Raw genomic sequence first — 18,338 nt, forward strand, 5'->3', positions numbered from 1 at the left:
AAGACTTAGGAGTTGAGCGAGCTGAGTTTGACTCCCGGCATCAATACATCCTAACTCTGTGACTTTGGCGAAGTTTCTTCTTTGGGGGAAAAAAAAACACAAGTCACAAGAATAAAATGGAATAACATGTGTGGGCACCAGTGTAAGGGATAAGGCAGCACTTTACAGTGATAGGCACAGAGACTACCTGTGTCCACATCACAGATCCACCATTTGACGGTGACAGGATGGTGAACAAGTGATTTAACCCCCCAAAACCTGTCTCCTCATCGTTGCAATGAGGGTAATGGTATTATCTGCCTCACAGGCTTGTGACGACTGGCTCGGAGGAGGCTTGGGAAACCCTCGGCATGGAGCGCTGCAGATGGAACGGAACTTGGACCTGGGTCCCTTTCCTGGCAACCTCTTTGCAAGGGCCCTCGGGTCTTCCTACAGCCGTCTCTCCCTACCTTGGCATCCTAGGTGGCCCAGAAGGAGAAAAGACATGTAAGCTAGACACCGAATCCTCACAGGGAGAGAAGTGTCTTTGTTGAGGTGTAGATATCCACTGAAACCTTGGTCAGCTGTGAAAAGCAACACTGCAATGGCCTGGTGGAGAAATGAGTCAGATGTTTCTGTATGGTAAAGTGGGACAGAGTGGAGCTCCGGGGGAATGGGGGGTAAGCAGGGCCAGTGTGAGAGGAGCCAGCCCATTTGGAACTTTCCAATGGTAGGAGGAGCCAAGGCAGTTCTGAGAACCAGAGTGTCTAGTATAGGCCATGAGGAGCCCGCCAGGCTAAGCTGTAAGGAAAGTCCTCTGTGTCAATCCAGGCGCTTCCATGTTGGCCTGCTACACATAATGACCTTGAGCATGTGTGGTTTGGGGAAAACATCGACAAAAGTGAATACTGCCCCCCATTTAGTTTCAGGGCAGTGACATAAGAAAGGAATGGCTGATGGGACGCCTGGGTGGCTCAGTTGGTTAAGCGGCTGCCTTCGGCTCAGGTCATGATCCCAGAGTCCTGGGATCGAGTCCCACATCGGGCTCCTTGCTCGGCAGGGAGCCTGCTTCTCCCTCTGCCTCTGCCTGCCACTCTATCTGCCTGTGCTCACTCTCGCTCTCTCTCTCTCTCTCTCTCTGACAAATAAATAAATAAAATCTTTAAAAAAAAAAAAAAAAAAAAAAGGAATGGCTGAGTGAGGGGCAGATGAGAGATGATAAGCCAATGGAATCAGAAAATCCTATCAAAAGGTGATGAGAAAAGCCATCAAACCCCCCCCCCAAGAATACTTGGGCACATTGGTAGGCACCCCAGATTCTCACTGTAAGCAGGGACTCTGGGTTTAATTATCAAATGAGAGGTGACCAAGAGAGTTGGAAAACTTGGGCCCAACCACCTTGACTGACCAAGACTGCTAACAGCTTGACTGTGCCATTTGCATCACTGGCTTTTAACTGGGTTTTATCTGATTCTTACCCAAGAAAGTGAAATACTTGACTTCAAAGCAAGGCTGGAAAGTTAATACTCAGAGTCCTAAAGTCTTGAAGCTAGAAGGCCTTCCCACAACCCCTTAACAGCTCAGAAACCAGCCGGAGAACGGTGGGCCCAGTTCTCAGAGCAAGCTCTAGCAGCCTGTGGACTGAAGTCCTCAACCAAGAACAGCCATTCTCTTCCTTATCATTGGGCTGGTGGTTTCATGTCAGAAATGGTATAAAAAGGAGCCCCAGTGTGCGTATAAGATAGCTCAAGAAACCAGGGGGTTAGGACAAACTGCCCACAGATGTTCTAGAGCGGAAATGTTATTAATCCATTTCAGCAACAGAGGATCTTTCTTTCAACTACACCAATCAAGTCTATCAATACATTATTATATCAGGCAACTCCGAATGACAAATTAATGCTCTTTTGAGGATAAAACCCATTTTGAGGATGAAACCCATTCTTGGACACAGAAAAGTGGAATTAAGTATGAAAAAAGGCCCATTTGATTATCAGAACTTCTAAAGTTTTCATTTGCTTTTCTGTGTCTTGAACTGATTTTCTGGTGCGTTGAAACAAAGTGAACACAAATTTAGAAAATCCAATGCCTTTACAAAGAATATGAAACTTTTGAGAAATTTTTATCACTGTGGTCTAATTATTGAACATGTGTTTAAATTGTCACTGAATTTATGAAATGAAAATCAACTAAACATTTTAATCAACTTAATTTGGAGATTTTAAACCCATGATTTTTACAAAATGGCTGCAAAATAAAGCCATACTCCCTCAGCAATGCAACATGTTTATAACAGTAATAATTCCACTTTCAAGACATACAAAGACCACCAAGATGAGCTACTGTATAGAACTTGAAATTAATAGACTGTGTCTTATGCCTCTGTTTGTCTTTATAATAGTTAGAGCTATAAACCTAATTAAATTCAAGAGAAAATGCGACAGTCAGACATATGATTTTATCAGGAAGAGACAAATGATAGTTGTTTGGATACTGGAGAAGGGGTGAAAAGGCACTTAGGGGATAGAACTTTGATACATAAAGGAGCTACAGGATATAAGCTAGGGGCACATTTTCAACTGTGCAAGGAAAGTCAGAAATAAAAAAAGTCAGAGGGACACCTGGGTGGCTCAGTCAGTTAAGCGATTGCCTTTGGCTCAGGTCCTGATCCCAGGGTCCTGGGATCCAACTCCAGGTCAGGCTCCCTGCTCAGTGGGGAGTCTGCGTCTCCCTCTCTTCCTCTGCCTCTGCCCCACTGCTGTGTGTGCACTCTCTCTGACAAATAAAATCTTAATATTAAAAAAAAAAAAAAAAAAGAATTCTCATCACAGTAACAAAAAATTACATACCAAAAAAAAAGAAGTTAAGAAATGTCAGAGATAAAGGGGCTTCTCTGGTCCAAGTAATTCTGCAGTGCCCAGTCTTTTCCTGTTTCCACTTTAGAAAATTATCTATACAGCCAAAGTTAGAGTTCAAGTATTGCCAGCATTACAGAAAGAGCACTCCTCGGGGCCCCGGGGCCCTTAGTTAAGGAGTCTAAGACAAATCAGATGATCTGCAGAAAGTAGGGATGGAGGGGTATGTTTTGAGGCATTGCTTCAAGCGCATCATAGAATAAAGACAAAGTAGGAGTGGATGACCTTGTTTCTTCATCTGGTGCTCAGACCTCCCCCAGTAGGACCAGGCACAATTCATTGTCTTCTCAGAGGTTCAAGGCCAACTGCCAGATGGGCTGGGGTTTGTTTTGTTTTTAGGTAGGCTCCACGCCCAACCTGGGGCTTCTGCTCTCCAATCTGAGACCAAGCGTTGTGTGCTCTACCACTGATCCAGCCAGGTGTCCCCAAATGGGTTTTTTTCATTGTCAACTCCAAAGAGTTAGAAACTGACAGTTTACAAGTGGGGAAATACAGATTTCTTTTTTTTTTTTAATATTTTATTTATTTATTTGACAGACAGAGATCATAAGTACACAGAGAGGCAGGCAGAGCGAGAGAGGAGGAAGCAGGCTCCCCGCTGAGCAGAGCCCGATGTAGTGCTTGATCCCAGGACCCTGAGATCATAACCTGAGCCGAAGGCAGAGGCTTTAACCCACTGAGCCACCCAGACACCCCAAGATTTCTTTTTTTTAAATGATTTTATTGTTTTTTAAGTAACCTCTATACCCAGAGTGAGGCTCGAACTTATAACCCTGAGGTCAAGTCGCACGTTCCACCAACTGAGCCAGGCACGTGCCTCGAAATACATATTCCTTAGACAACTCATAGGCAAGTGTTTATTCTTTGACTAAAAGTGCAACTGAAATTAAACCTGAGAAGCCACAGGACGTCTACTAAAGAAGATGAATTTCTTTAAATGATAATATCTTGAGAAACAGTAACAATAAAATTGTGTGCATTCAATGTAATCAGCTCCTGAATGTCAGCTTCCGTGTTCACATGTGACTCACCAACGCCCAGTGCACACTAGGAATCCAGTGAATACTTCTTGACTGAGGATCCATCATTGGTCTTGAAAATTGTGCTTTGGGAATCCGTATGGTCCTATGTAGCAAAGACCGTATAGCTGACCTTGCTTGCCTATTAAGCTGGTGAGGAGTGAGGGGAAATGGTGTGTCCTCACTCACTTCCACAGGCTCAGAAACATGGAGCACTCTGAACTAGGCAGGAGAAGAAGAAAGGCCTATTCTCACCAGGGATAGTAGGCAAGAAGGTAGGGGTACCAACACCCTAACCTCTCATCTCCCAGTTGGAACTCAAAGATAAAGCCCCCTCTACTCCCACAGTCCATGTGTCCCCTCTCAGGACACAGCTGGAGCTGGTGGCTCCCTTGGACTGAGGCTTGGTTGCCACTGGGCCCAGCTTCCAAGGATTATTCAAAAAGGCCAAAGACTCGAGTCACTTAAACCCACAGCTCTACTCATTTTCATGACCCTGAGATCATGACTGGGGCTGAAATCAAGAGTTGATTGCTTAACCCACTGAGTCACCAGGTGCCCCTTAAATACTGTTTTCTTAAATGGCACTCGACCTCTATCCCCAGGACCCACTCTACAGGCCAAATCCAACTCCTGGCGTGTTTCTGTATAAGTTTTTACATTTTTTTGCAAAGCTGTTTAAAAAAAAAAATAAAAGATGCTACAGAGACTGTACGTGGCCTGCAACACCTAAAATATTTACTATCTGGTCCTTTTTTTTTTTTTAAAGATTTTATTTATTTATTTGACAGAGATCACAAGTGGGCAGAGAGGCAGGCAGAGAGAGGCGGGGAAGCAGGCTCCCTGCTGAGCAGAGAGCCCTATGTGGATGCTCGATCCCAGGACCCTGGGATCATGACGTGAGCTGAAGGCAGAGGCCTAATCCACTGAGCCACCCAGGCGCCCTCTCTGGTCCTTTAAAGACCATGTTTACTGAGCCCCTATTTCATGCATCATTATCCTTGACTGGTTGACCTGTAACGTCAAGACAGCAAGGAAAACAGAGGGGCTCAACCTTCCTTCAAACGACACTCAGGTGACATGGTACCTTTTAGTCTGTTTTTCTGCTTCAATTTTACATCCTCTTCCCTATTACCTCCAAAAGCTTCTCCCCAGCCAATGCTGCCCCCCACAGCTCTTTCTACTTGTGTATTTTGTTATTCTCGCCAGCTATCAAACGAGTTTAGTAGCCAAGCTCCACAAAGGACAGGTTCTGGACGAGGCTCTACGCAGCTATTCTGTGGGTAAATTTTGAACTTTCGTGCCTCAACATTTTACCCCTTAGGTACCTTTTTTTCATTTTTTAAGCTCTGTGAACCCTGATACCTCAATGTCACTTACCAGGCAACTTCAAGCCAACATTCTGCCTATATGTCTAATGTAAATCTAATTCCACTTTTACTCTGGTGCCCATTTGTGGGTTATTAAAACGGCTTTTTGTATTTTTTCTTTTTTTCCTCTTCCATCTTAAATGGCTTAGTCCACACTGACCTAAAATGCCCTGCTCTTCAGAAAATTACTCTCTGTAACTTTCAGGTTTCGACGTCAGAATTTCTCAGTGGAGCTGGGTTACTATTTAATTTTGCTGCTCTATGTGTTGACTGAAAGGGTAGACTTCTTGTTGGGGTGCTATTACTAAATACGTTATCCCTCAAATCTATTTCTGTCCAACGTAAAGATCTGCTTTCTCAGGTTGTTTGCTTTAAAATAACTAAGCCAGGTTCTATGAGAAGTTGGGAGACTGTTCTCGCTGTGTCCAGGAAAAGCTTCACGCAGGCACACACGTGGGAGGCTTCAGAATAGAGAAGAGTTTACCAGGTGATAAGGTTAAAAAAGCAAGTTGGGGGAGAGGAGAGCTAAGGAGCCTTCACGGTGGTGGTCCCCTGTATTCTCGGTGTCCTTGGATATCACACCTGATTAGCTCTCGGGCCATGTCATTTGGATGCTAACAGGACATCCCTGTTTGGTTTGCCTGCAAGGTTGACCCCTGGCTGGCATCTGGGAACTCAGATTTTGGGAAGATCCCCCCCACTCCCTCCCTGAGGAGAGCAGCTCCATTCCCAAACTGCACCAGTGGGGTTTATGCTAAATACCTGCTTTCCTTCATGAGTCTGGACTTCTGGTGTGTGCTCTGACAAGAGAAGCCTGGCCTGTTTAACCAGCCTCTCAGTTAAAACCTTGGACGCTGAGTCTTGGTTGGTGTTTTACACATGTTATGTATGACGCTGGGGGAATTAGGCATGTCCTGTGTGACTCTGGGAAAAGAAGTCTTGAGAGCTTGGACTGATTTCCTCTGGACCTTGCTCCATGTGACCGTCTCCTTTTTCTGGTTTTGCTTGGTATCATTTTGATAGGATAAATCACAGCCACGAATATGACTGTATCCTGAGTCTCGTGAGTCCTCCCAGCAAATCATCAAAACCAGGAGAGTCTGAGGAAGCCCCAACACACTATGCTCAGTTACACTCTTGGGCCCTGATACACACAGGCCAATCAGCATATCCAGCATCTCTAGAGTGACGATGATTCAAGGGCAGCTAGTCTGGCTAGATGAGGCCTTCACCGGGACTTTTGTGAGAACTCAGTGCTCTTTATCCTGCTGGTAGACTCGGAATGGGGCTTCTGAGGCTGCACCTGTTGGTTGCCTTCATGTGACCAAACAGGAAAGAGCTGGAGTTGCCGGGCAGGGCACCACATGGGAGCCTGCAGATAAAGCAGCCAGAGAATGGCAAGGTACCGGGCTGGGATCCAATTGAATTGCTTGATGAAACCCCTTCAAAAACAAATCTACCCTTCTAGAGGTTTCTTCAGTTATGTGAGAAGGTTGTGTTACACCAGTCTGAACTGGTTTTATTATTGGCCACTGCAACAAAAATCCCAGCTGATGGACCACAGAACCATGCCAGAGCCTGGACGGGAAGGTGACAAGTAGGAACTCTCGCGGGTTCCTAAGCTGGGAGGTGCGTGTACTAGGAAGACTCCGATGGGTGGCACGATGGGACCAGCTGGAAAGCCACTAAAATGAGCTATCCCACCACGAGGGCACACTTGGGTAATGGGAGCTAGAAAACCCTAGAATATTCAGGAAGTGGAAGTGAAGGAGGGGACACAGGGTGGGGGGACAGTGAGGACAAGAAAAATCAAAGGTGATTGGTTTCTTAGTTGGCCTCAAGACACATTCAGGAATGGAGGGGAGGACCATGGTACCTTGGGCACGCGTGCACAGTAACCAGGGGACAACAGTCCAGTCACAATCTGGAGCTGTGGGTGGGACTGGGGGATTATGGAGGGATCGGGGCTAAAATACAGACTCAGAGCAACCAGCACTCAGGCGATGGCTGAAGACAGGATAGTGGATGAAACCAACGGGGAAGAAAATATCTAGCAAAAAGGGAGGAGGGCTGAAACTTCGACCGATAATCCTGAAAAGTTAGGGAGACAGAGGAAATTATAAAGGGGACAAGAAGACAGGGAGATTAATCCACAGGTTCACTAATAAGTTAACACCTTTCTCACTGGAGGATAAAAGGGAAGAAAAGAACGAGAGAGGACAGTACAATCGACAGTATTGAAATTATAAAAAAGATTAAGGAGCACGAGGATTAAGAAGCTGCTAAGTCTGGATACCAGTAGCTCTCTGACCTTTAAGACTGATGGGTTAGTAAGATAATTAGAACATCTTTCTTAGAATCTTTTAAGCATCTAGGGTATATAGTCAACACTTTCATTAGTGGGGGGCATTTGATTAATTTTAATATGCGATTTCTATTTGGAAGGACACAAAGCTCTTGCAAGCTCAATAGGAACAACTTCTATTTTAAACAACCGGTCTGCTACTATAAAGTCTGTTACTTTATAAACAAATTCAATTGATAGAACAATAAAGCACTTTACATTACAGGTAATTTTATAACAGCATTCAGAGATCACGAAGGTAAGGCATGACTGCCAAGTATGTACCTTTTCTTCTACACCATCTACATATCCAGCTCATCCACTAGGTCGACCATAATCTATTAAGGCGCTCCTCTGTGCTCCACTGCTGTGTGAATATTCCATTTCCACCATTTCTGAAAGTGTTTCCTTTCAGAATCCCTGAGCTGTAGTTCTCCTCGTCTTGCTCCCTGAAGCGAAATGCCAGGCCACGCTCCCAGAAGTCTTCTTCCGACCAAAGACAGTCCGCCCAGCAGCTCAGGAAATCATCAACGGCTCAGCCCAGGTCAGGGCTCCCCCGCAGGGAGAGTCACCAGTGACAAGTTCGCTCAGGGCAATGCTGAAGGGCCATGCCCAAAGGACCAGCTGAGGCCTTGTGGTAAGTGCACCCACCATAGCCAAATGTCTCCCTGTGCTTCCTTTGTTTACCACTACCCCCCAGGCGTCAGTCTCAAGCACACCTCCAAATACGGCTCCTGCCCACAGATCTCCATCTTGAAGTCTGTCTCCCAGGGAACTGAGCCCGGAACAGCCACCCCCGACACACTGTCCCCCTCAGCTGTGCTCTGTGAGCGGCATTCACGCCTTCCCTGACTTCAGCACCCCACCTGCTGGTCACCTCTGCAGCCAACCAGTCAAAAGGGCATTTCGTCAGCACACATCACCTGAGCCACAGTGTGGGGAGAACATTAGCATGACAGGACCTGTCAGTCACAGCTTTATGATCGCCAATTACCGATTAAGCAAGAAAACCCTGTTTGGTATTTACAGGCATTGTGTGAAAATAAAGGATTTCCACCAAAACAGAGTGCGTAGAAAGAAAACTATTTGGGAACATAAAGACCCTTCTTCTGCTTTGACGCAGGACACTGTTAGACTATGAAAAACAAGTGAATATGTGTGATAATTCATGCTAAAACTGGGGTATCAGTAAGTTAGAGATCAGAAAATAACAAAACAAAGTGTAAAAGACTTCAAAGTGGCCTTTCCTCATCTAATTTTCCTTTCCACTTATAAATGCTATTATGATTCTAAAGACCTGGGTGAAAGTTTTTTTATTATGAAGATAGAGCTCTGAGAACAGAAAGGTATTATGTGCTGGCTTACAGTTTCTTGTAAAAAGAACAATAATGTGAAAAGTTAGTAAAAAATTAAAATCTCCAAACTTATCTAAAACCTGAAAATGGTAAGCAGCTTTCCCTGTATCTTAGTTTTGATACTTTTGCTTAATCACGTTTGCATATCTGGGCAAAGAGAGTATGTAATTTTTCTAGTCTTAGTCACACTGCAGTATGTCCTTCAGAGCTTGGCGTAGTCTTTAAGAATCGTTTGAAGCTTCTGGCTCAGCATGATGTTCCCTCTGGCCTTCAGTCTGCCACTGAAGAATGCCTGGAAAGGAGAGAGGAAAAACAGAGCGCCAGACTTAACCACGTTACATTTCCTTTCTTTTTTAAAAAAGATCATTGGTCACACTGACTACAACTGAGATAACAACTCTGGAAAACAAAGGCAACTTTTATCCAGCAACAACACTTTAATGATTATGGGAGCACCCATATTCTAGATATGTAAGAGGGGGAAAGCATCTTTTGGAAAATCACAGAATAACCTGAACCGACAGACTTGTGAGTTTCTGCTTCAACCCACCCTTGGAGGCCAGTGTATGTTCTTAAATGTGATTTTGAGACTCTATGAATAAAAGTCTTTGCTGTGTTCCTAACGCTATAAATATTTATGACACCATGAGACAGAGAGCCGAGTACGGACAGAAGAAGGTCGCCTCACAAAGTCGGGCATCGACCCTGTGCTGGCGCCTCCGAAGGGCTGGGTGAAGAGCCAGGCTCTGCTGCTTCCAAGCGAGGGGAGCAGGGGGCAAACCCCTTCACCTCCCACGCTCCAGCCTCCTCATCTCCAAGAGGCATGACAAGAGGACCTAAGTAAGGCAGGCCTGCTGCTGCACTGAGGGCATTAGTGTGGCAAGCGCCGAGCTTGGCCTGCCCCAGGCAGCAGGAGCTGCATTAAACTCACAGTTGTCACCACACCAGGCCTTGCATGGCCTGACGCCACCGGCTCTAGGAGCACCTCTGGATCCCACCCGACGCAGACTCAGGCAAGGTGCTGAAGATCCCCCTCTCGACAGAAACACAACCCACACCAACCCAAAAGGAAAAAACCATCACAGTTTACATAGCCGAGAAAACGGTACATGGAACATGAAGTGAAAAAGAAACCCACAGATTTTTAGCCACAACTACTACTAACCGCTGCAAAGCAGCCCTACAAACACGATGTCACTCGGGAAGCACAGCCATGAGCCCACAGTGGGCACACTGAACATCTATTTACTGCCAGCGGACAGCAGGGCCATCTTCAGGTCCCAGAGCTTTCCCAACCAAGCAGGAAGGGGGGGCCAGTCTGCGCACACTCGACACTGCCTCCCGCTTAGCAACCAGCGGCAACTTAATCTTAGAAGCAAATCCTCATCAATCAGAGGAGAAGCAAAAGCCTTTTAAACTTCTGAGCCCGGCAAAAATCAACGAGAACTCATGCAGTCGGGATCAAGTGCTCCATGTTTGAACAGGAGACTGCAATTTCAAAACTAAGACTGCTTTCGCTGCACAGTTATGGACACTACGCTCACAACCCTGCAGGGGGCCAGTATGGACACCTGCCTGCTCGATTCCAGCTCCCAGAGGGACGTGCGACCTTGGATAAGAACACCTCACTCCTTGAATTAAGTCCACTGAAACTGGCATGCGATGGTTGTCACAGAGTGCCAAGGCTATGTACATAGATCTGTATACCTATTTCCTCAGGACAGATTACTAACAACAAACTGCTGAATCATGACCTTTTTTTTTTTCCTTAAAGATTTTATTTACTTATTTGACAGAGAGAGAAAGCACAAGCAGGGGGAACGGCAGGCAGAGGGAGAGGAAGAAGCAGGCTCCCCGCTGAGCAGGGAGCCCGATGCAGGGCTCGATTCCAGGACCCTGGGACCACGACCTCAGCTGAAGGCAGATGCTTACCCCACTGAGCCACCCTGGCGCCTCCGAATCATGACATTTCTTAAGTAAGCTTCCTAACCATGCTTCTCTGTCACCAGCTTCCAAACCACACCGTGGCTCTGCAGCAAACTCACAGGCACAGGAAGGAATGCTTAAAATTTTCGAGGCAAATATGGTGACAGCGGTCACACACAACTTTTGTTTGGACCCAACTACTTAACCAACTGGAACACTGGGTATTTCTTTTGGCCTAGGTGTGCCAGGCAAAAAATATGGAGACCGTAAGTTGCCATGAAGGAAGAAAGTCGGAACCTCTTCCACAGTGCTTTCCAGAAAGACTCTTCCAAATGTATATTCCCTCAAACTACACGTGAATGCTCTTACACAAACTTTAACATAATCTTTGAAAATTTGAGGCAAGATGACATCCTTTAATTTGCATTTTGTGGATACTGGGAAAAATTAGTAGTTTTTCTAAGGCAAGTGAGTCATTTCTACTTCTTTACTAATACTGGTTCATATCTTTTGCCCCCTCTTTTGTATTTAGTGCTTTCCAGAATTTTGCAAAGGTTATCAATACCACTAGACCATGATTCATCGTTCCCTTTATTAGTTCTCCCAGGCTTATGGGAATATCTTACGGAGTCTGACATGCTGAAGTTTCCAATTTCTACATGGCCTAAATTGTTGCTGTTGAGCTTCTGTTCCTTATTTTTACCCTTGCTTTAATCTACTCCAGTATTACTGAGTGTCCACAGTATACTAGGTAATATCCTAGGCAGGAAATAGCTATTGGCCTCTGTTCTCATGAAGCTAACACTATAGTAGGGGAGTCAAAAAATAAAATGTAAACAAGTAATTAATACCTGCTATCAATGCTATGAAAGAGAAAACAAGATGCTCTCAGAGACTATAATAAAAAGGAACTACTTTGGATGAACTAAAGCCAGCTATGGAAAAAGCTGGGGGACAAATTCCAGAAAAGGCAAAGGCACCGACACCAAAGGAGTAAAAGCTGACAAGAAGGAACCGCAAGCAACAGGAATGAAAATAGCATTCTAAGAGGGGAGACAAGCGGTACTGGCTGAAGCCAGAAACACCGGCAAGAATTTCTATCACGTCCTGCTCGGCCCCCACTGTTCACGTGGCCTCCTCGCTGTTCCAGTGCTCCAGTAAGCCCGGATCCTCCTGCCTCCACATGCGGTCTCCTTGGCCTCATGGCTCATCCCTCACAGTGGTCAGCGTTCTCTCAGGCCTCTGAGGACAAGCCCGTCTGAAACCCTTCCTCTAGCCCGTCACACTCTGACCCAGGGCTGGCAAGCCGCTGCCCGCGGGCCAAACTGGTCTGCTGCCTGTTTCTGTGAACGCAGCTGTACAAGCACAGAGCCCCACTCCTCTATCTCCCAATTATCTGCGGCTGCTTTGACTCTACAATGGCCAGACTGCGCACATGCAACAGAGACCATCGGGCCACACAGCTGAGAATGTTTACTACGCGACCCTTCATGGAAAAAGGGTGCCAAGCAGGGCTCTAACCCATTGCTCTGCCCAATTCTTCTTCATGCCTGCAATCAGATTTCCTTCCCACTCCCCTCTAGAACTAAGCTCAGCAGTAGGGGCACCGTCTTGTTCTGCCGTGCCAAGCACCCGAATCAGATGAAGTGCTGAATGCATTTCTGAGAAGGAATCAACTAAGGCCACGAGTCACCAAGCACTGTACTGAGCTCTTCATATATATTATCAGACTAAATTATAACTGGCCTTTGGGATCATTAAAATTATTGTATTAACTTTACCAATGAGGAAATCGAGATTGAGAGAGGAAGTGACAGAACTTAGATCCAAACTCAGAACCACCTGATGTCAAAGATGCTACTCTATTACTTGACAGTTCTCTTTAAATTAGTCCTTTTCTCCAGGAAAACTATACTTTCTCATGTATTCAGTGGCTCTGTTCCCTGTAAACGTTGCACAGCTGTCTTCAAACAAGCTTTCCTTGTTAGGGAAGTCACTGGTATTCCATAGTTTGGGTTGGGATTATAAACAACTTCTTTTTCAGTGATACCTTCTAGTTGGGTTTGCTGCTGTGTGAAAGCGGTTTTTTAGTAATTATGGAGCACTGGCTCGAAGTCCTTCATTCTAAGAATCAGTAGTTGATTCTCTCAGGATTTCTAGCTACATAATGAGAGTTTGATCAAAGCAACATTCTAATTATTACATCAGTTTAATTTTGTGTGTTTATGGACTGGCCAAACACTTCAGAACAATATTCACTAAAAATGGTCAGAGGGTGCTCCTGTCCTCGTCATTATTTTTCACAGAAAAGCCTCTAAGTGTCTGCACTTAAGTAGGACACTGGCTCTTACTGGTCTATCCTTCTATTTCCAGTTTTCAGTGATGATTGTTAAGACAAGTTCTTAATTTTCTACATCAGGAATGAATTTCAAATTTTAGGAAATATCTACTAATAATATGGTTTTTCACCTTTAAACTAATGACAGAATATATTTAAAGGTGTGAGTTTTATATGGTCTTACTCCATGCTGAAGAAGAAACTCCGTTTTAAAGGGGATTATGTGGAACTCTACTAATACATATCATCTGTCAACCCCAATATTGAGACCCCCTGAGTCTCTTTCATAGCAACAAGGAACTTGTCTTCTAGGTCAGCATCTGGGAGCCAGCTAAAAACTGCAATGGTCCAACAGGATGCAACGATGACAACTGGGCATGTTGGGACATTACCTTCTGGGGGTCGAGCTTGCCCAGGACGACTTCCATGAAATCTTCATCGGAAAGGGTGAAGGTTGCGTCAGCTGAGCCTTTGGCCGGGCCTTGGTACACTTTTCCAGAACCGCCTTTGAGGTCAATAGCTGTCAAAAGTAGGAAGAGAGCAACGTCTATTTTTTTCTGCACAACATGAGAGTAAAATAAACCAACCAAAATGTGAACATTTTTACAGTTTCCAAGTTCATGTGGTGCTTTCTACATTATACATTATATGTCATTTAGAAAAATTTAGAAAATCCTTTATTTTTCAAGATGGCCTTTTATAAAGAAGTTATTCAAAACAGTCAAATCAAGGGCACCTGGCTGGCTCAGTTGGAAGAGCGTTTGACTCTTGATCTCAGGGTCGTGAATTCAAGCCCCATGTTGGGTGCAGAAATTACTTAAAAATAAAATCCTTAAAAAATAGACCAATAGTTTCACCTCAGTGAAGAAGTTTATACAACAGAGACATTTTAAATGTTAATTAACGTAGAATAACATAAGGAAGTTAAGTGGTTAAGGCCTTTAGATTCAAATATAGACACTCTAGTCAACAAAGGAAGAAAGCTCAATTTCGTTTTATTTAATTAATTTATTTTGAGAGAGAGCATGCAAGCAGGGGGCGGGGCTGAAGGAAAGTAGGTGAGGAAGAGAGAAAACTCAACGCTCCACAAGGTTCAATCTCACCACCCTGAGATCATGACTTAGCCGAAATCAAGAGTCAGACACTCAACTGACTGAGCTGACCACCCAGGCACCCCAGAAAGCTGAATTTTAAAACAGGTGCATATTGGCTGGGTTGAAGGAAGGGAACACACACACTCTAGTCACCTCTCAAATATCTGCCTTCATCAAACGTTCTGTCATGGATAGCAAGACACTCAAAACGGATTCATAAGAATGTTCTAACAGTTTGTTGCACTTAACGATTTATAAAATATTTATTGCCCTCATTGTTGCAAACAAACATTAAAATTAGTTTCTTTTCCCTTAATTGTTTCTGACAGAAGTGTTCAGTGTCCCAGAAACAGGCTGAGTAACTGCGAAAGCGATGGACAATCACTTTCAAGGCTCTCTCTTAGAGAGCTGGATGCCCAAGCTATATGTTAGGAAGTTCTGTCTCCCATGTGATGGACACCAGTCATCCAGTCCTCTGGTGTCAGTCTCCGGAAGGCGCTTTCTCTTGCTACAGCGAAGGAGCTATCATCGCATTGCTGCCCCTGAGAGTGTGGAGAGAACTCCCAGGTGAGGGTCACAGAGAAGCGGCACAGTTGTGAGGAAACCCCACAGTGCTTAACTACATGCTGCTTAACTGAGACTTGCTCCAGAGAGAAAATTAAATCACGCCAACTCTCTGAGAGAAGAGGATTTTGCCAACTAAGGTAAAACAGTAGTAACCTGACGGTAATGGTTACATGGGGAAGGAGAAGGGGAACTTTTTGCTGTGTACGCTTCATTCACTCACTTCACTGCTGAGTTTCTACCCGGGGTGTCCGACCATACGCCAGGTACTGAGTCAGGCGCGCGGAGCAAAGGCTCTGTTCTTATTGGCACTTACCTGGTACACACGTGTTTTCACATAATGCTTGTAGAGTTGAAAAGGAAGAGAGAAAAAGAAAGGGAGGGAGTCAGGAAGGCTGGAGAAGGAAAGGGAAGGAAGGAAGAAAAGCCTGTAAACTCTAAAAAGCAAACCTCTGGCGTTTAACAGACAACCTTCATGATTTTAATTCTTCACAAGTAAGTCTGAAGTCCACAAGACCCGCTCAGGCATGAAGGGGGACCGCACACATCTTAATGCTCATGTGTGCGAGTGACTCTCTGAGCAGACGGATGGGGGCTCGTCGCCGTCCACCCGCCCTCTTGCTCCCCCTGCTTCTACGTGCGGCTTCCCAGCCCTGACTCTTGCAAAGCAGTAAAACTCTTCTGTGGAAAGCTGGTAATGAGGGCTGATGACAGAAACAGGGCTAGGAAAGGGAAGGTTCTTATCAAGGACACAGGCAATCGGGGAAGAGGAGTGGAACTGCCAATCCCACAGTAGCTCAGGTCATGGTCTACAACATGGCACGTGTGGGAGCCTCAACACCCACCACCACCTTGACTTTACAGCCAATGGGAAGGTCATGGCTGATCTTACTGAAATGAAGAAACAGAGCGTGTATTTTCTCCTACTGGTAAAAATGATTTTAAAAGCTTTATGAATGACAGTAGCTCTGTATTTATATAATCATTCAGGCTCTGAAAGAGTCCATTAAAATTTCAGTCGTACTTTACAGCATTTAATGGAGAGGTGTCAGATGAGAACAGGGCATCTGGAAATTTAGGGATCTTGGACACTCTTGGGATATATGTACCTTAGAAATCACAAAGGGATACCACAGCAGAAAGCAATTACTTTTATTGATGCCTCCTTCATTTAAGATGACAAATTCTTTGATGGAACAAGAATGTTTTGTGTTTGTAACCCCTATACTTCCTTGAATAGAGAGTACTTAGAAACTATTTGTTAATGGATGATTAGGAAAGCACAAAGAAGAAGCACTTCTCTTAAGAAAAAAAATAGTAACAACAACAAAAGGAAAACTTAAGTCAAATACAGATATTTCTTTTAAATCACACCATGAAGGACATGACACTTTGGTGCCGTTTCTGACAAAAACTCAAGCTCAATCTAATAATCATGAGGAAATATCTAATAAATACAAACTGTGCAGCATTCTATAAAATATTTGAGCTCTACTCTTCATAGGTCCCCCTACCCCCATAAAAAGGCAGACTGAGGAACTCATCCAGATTAACAAGCTAACAGGACCTAATAATGAAATGCATTATCTGATCCCAAACTGGATCCCGGGTAGTTCTTTCTTTTTCTTTCTCCATTTCTATTATTATTTTTATTATTATTACTATTAATATTCTTTGACTGTAAAGGACATTAATGGGACAACTGGTGAAATAGTAAGGTCTGTTGATTAAATAATACTGTATCAGTGTTACTTTCCTGATATTGATAATGGTTTTATGCAGTCAGGGGGTAAACTGTGACAGGGGAAGCAGTCACTACCGCTGCTAAGGGAATGGAGCCGAAGCAGATGCCACTTCAACACACATGTCCCCATTCCTGACTGGATACCATATTTCTTTCCAAAGGTCATCTTTCAAGTCTTTTCTGCAAACACATGAGACTCTTTTGGATCCCAATGCAAAACGTGGAACCAGCATCCTTAAGATTTGATTTCTATCACAGCTGAGACATACTAAAAGGTGAATTGGTTTGATGGCTAGAAGGGCCATGAGCACTAATCCAGGAGCTAAAAATAGGTTCTAATGACCAACAAGTCCTCCAGGATGAATGTATTCTGCTCCTAAAAGAACGCCAGTTGCTAAATCTCCCACATTCCGGCCAATCTCCAAGATCCAAAACAAATGACCTCTAACATTTAAAGAACATCTTCATCCAATATTGTCACATAATGCATAATGGATGCCTGGGTCTGGTCCAAACATGTAGACTTGGCTCTACACCATTAATTTCAGTATGTATTTTTTAAACCCAAATAACTTCATTACTCAACTAGCAACAGTCAAGCAATACTGCATTGTATGTCTACACCTTGCCAATTCCAATTGTGTTCCTATAATGGAAAAGACTACAAATACATGAAAAGAAACTCAGTTTCCGTGAGGGGAAAAAACCACCAAATCGTTCAATACCAACCAGCTTAAACCTATCATCTTAAGGAAAATGAAACATATTTTTACTCAGCAGCACTGTGTCATTACTACATGAAAATCAATCTGTCTCCATCAAAAGTTAATGTTCTTACAGCTACTTTATAGCCCTTGGATACAACTGAACAACAAACAGATTCTTACTTGGACTAAAGTTACAAGAAATTGCATATTTACAATCCGCGGGCCACATTCTAAGATGCTCACTTTATTTAGAGACAAATGGAAATGTTGGAGCCATGAGCTGAGAGCAGATACTAGTGCAGGATCAATAGGGATTTCCCTCCATTTTCTTCCTGCAGACCACAGAGCACAGCGGCAAAGCTAACACTCTGAGTTCCAACCACCATTTCCTTGAGCATGGTTTCCAAGTCTCTCCCACATTCCAGGCCCACCGTTCCTACCGCCTAGTCCAGATCTCAGTCGGCTACGGGTAAGCATGAGCACCGGGCTTATCCCCTGCTCCCTGAACCCATCTCCTCGCCCATGTTTCACACATCTGGCAATGGAGTCAACAACCCCAGCCCCAAAGGCTCTTCCTTCCCGTTTCATCAGCAATGCAACAAACCTTGTTTCTTCAACCTCTATATTCAAACTTTCCTGCACACGCTTCCTCTAAGAGTTATTCCCGCAGACAAAAAAAAAGAAAAAGCCTATCTTTTCATATCTGTAATCTGCAACCTAACAAAGAACTTAGCACACAGTAAACATAAACGCTCAATTATTACTCGAGTGATCCAATCCTCCCGTTCTATGAAAGCCGACAGCACCTTTTCCATGTCTCTTATCTATTCTGTTCAGAAGTATTTATACATATGAATAGGTTTGGATTCCTTATGTGGATTCCTTCAGGCCAGATGTGTTTTAGAATTCAGAATTTTTCAGATTTCAGGAAGGAAAGATGGTGCATAAAACGTGTTTTACATAGTAAGGAAAAGCTCCGATGA

The 18,338-nt window shown here is 44.3% G+C and overlaps 1 protein-coding gene across 1 annotated transcript in view; it reads right to left on the reverse strand.

Annotated features, from left to right (window-relative positions):
• Positions 1-7,688: 7,688 nt before the first annotated feature.
• LOC111158891 (hydroxysteroid 17-beta dehydrogenase 4) overlaps positions 7,689-18,338 on the reverse strand; it is an 88,978-nt gene continuing 78,328 nt past the window's right edge. The window contains exons 23-24 of the mRNA XM_022521191.1: positions 13,639-13,766; positions 7,689-9,274 (exon numbers count right to left, since the gene is read on the reverse strand). Of these exons, the coding sequence (XP_022376899.1) occupies positions 9,185-9,274; positions 13,639-13,766 (218 nt within the window). The 3' untranslated portion in view covers positions 7,689-9,184. The remainder of the gene's footprint in view (positions 9,275-13,638; positions 13,767-18,338) is intronic.

Source organism: Enhydra lutris, unplaced genomic scaffold, assembly GCF_002288905.1.
Source record: "Enhydra lutris kenyoni isolate GAN:26980312 unplaced genomic scaffold, ASM228890v2 scaffoldscaffold64, whole genome shotgun sequence".
Lineage (NCBI taxonomy): Eukaryota > Metazoa > Chordata > Mammalia > Carnivora > Mustelidae > Enhydra > Enhydra lutris.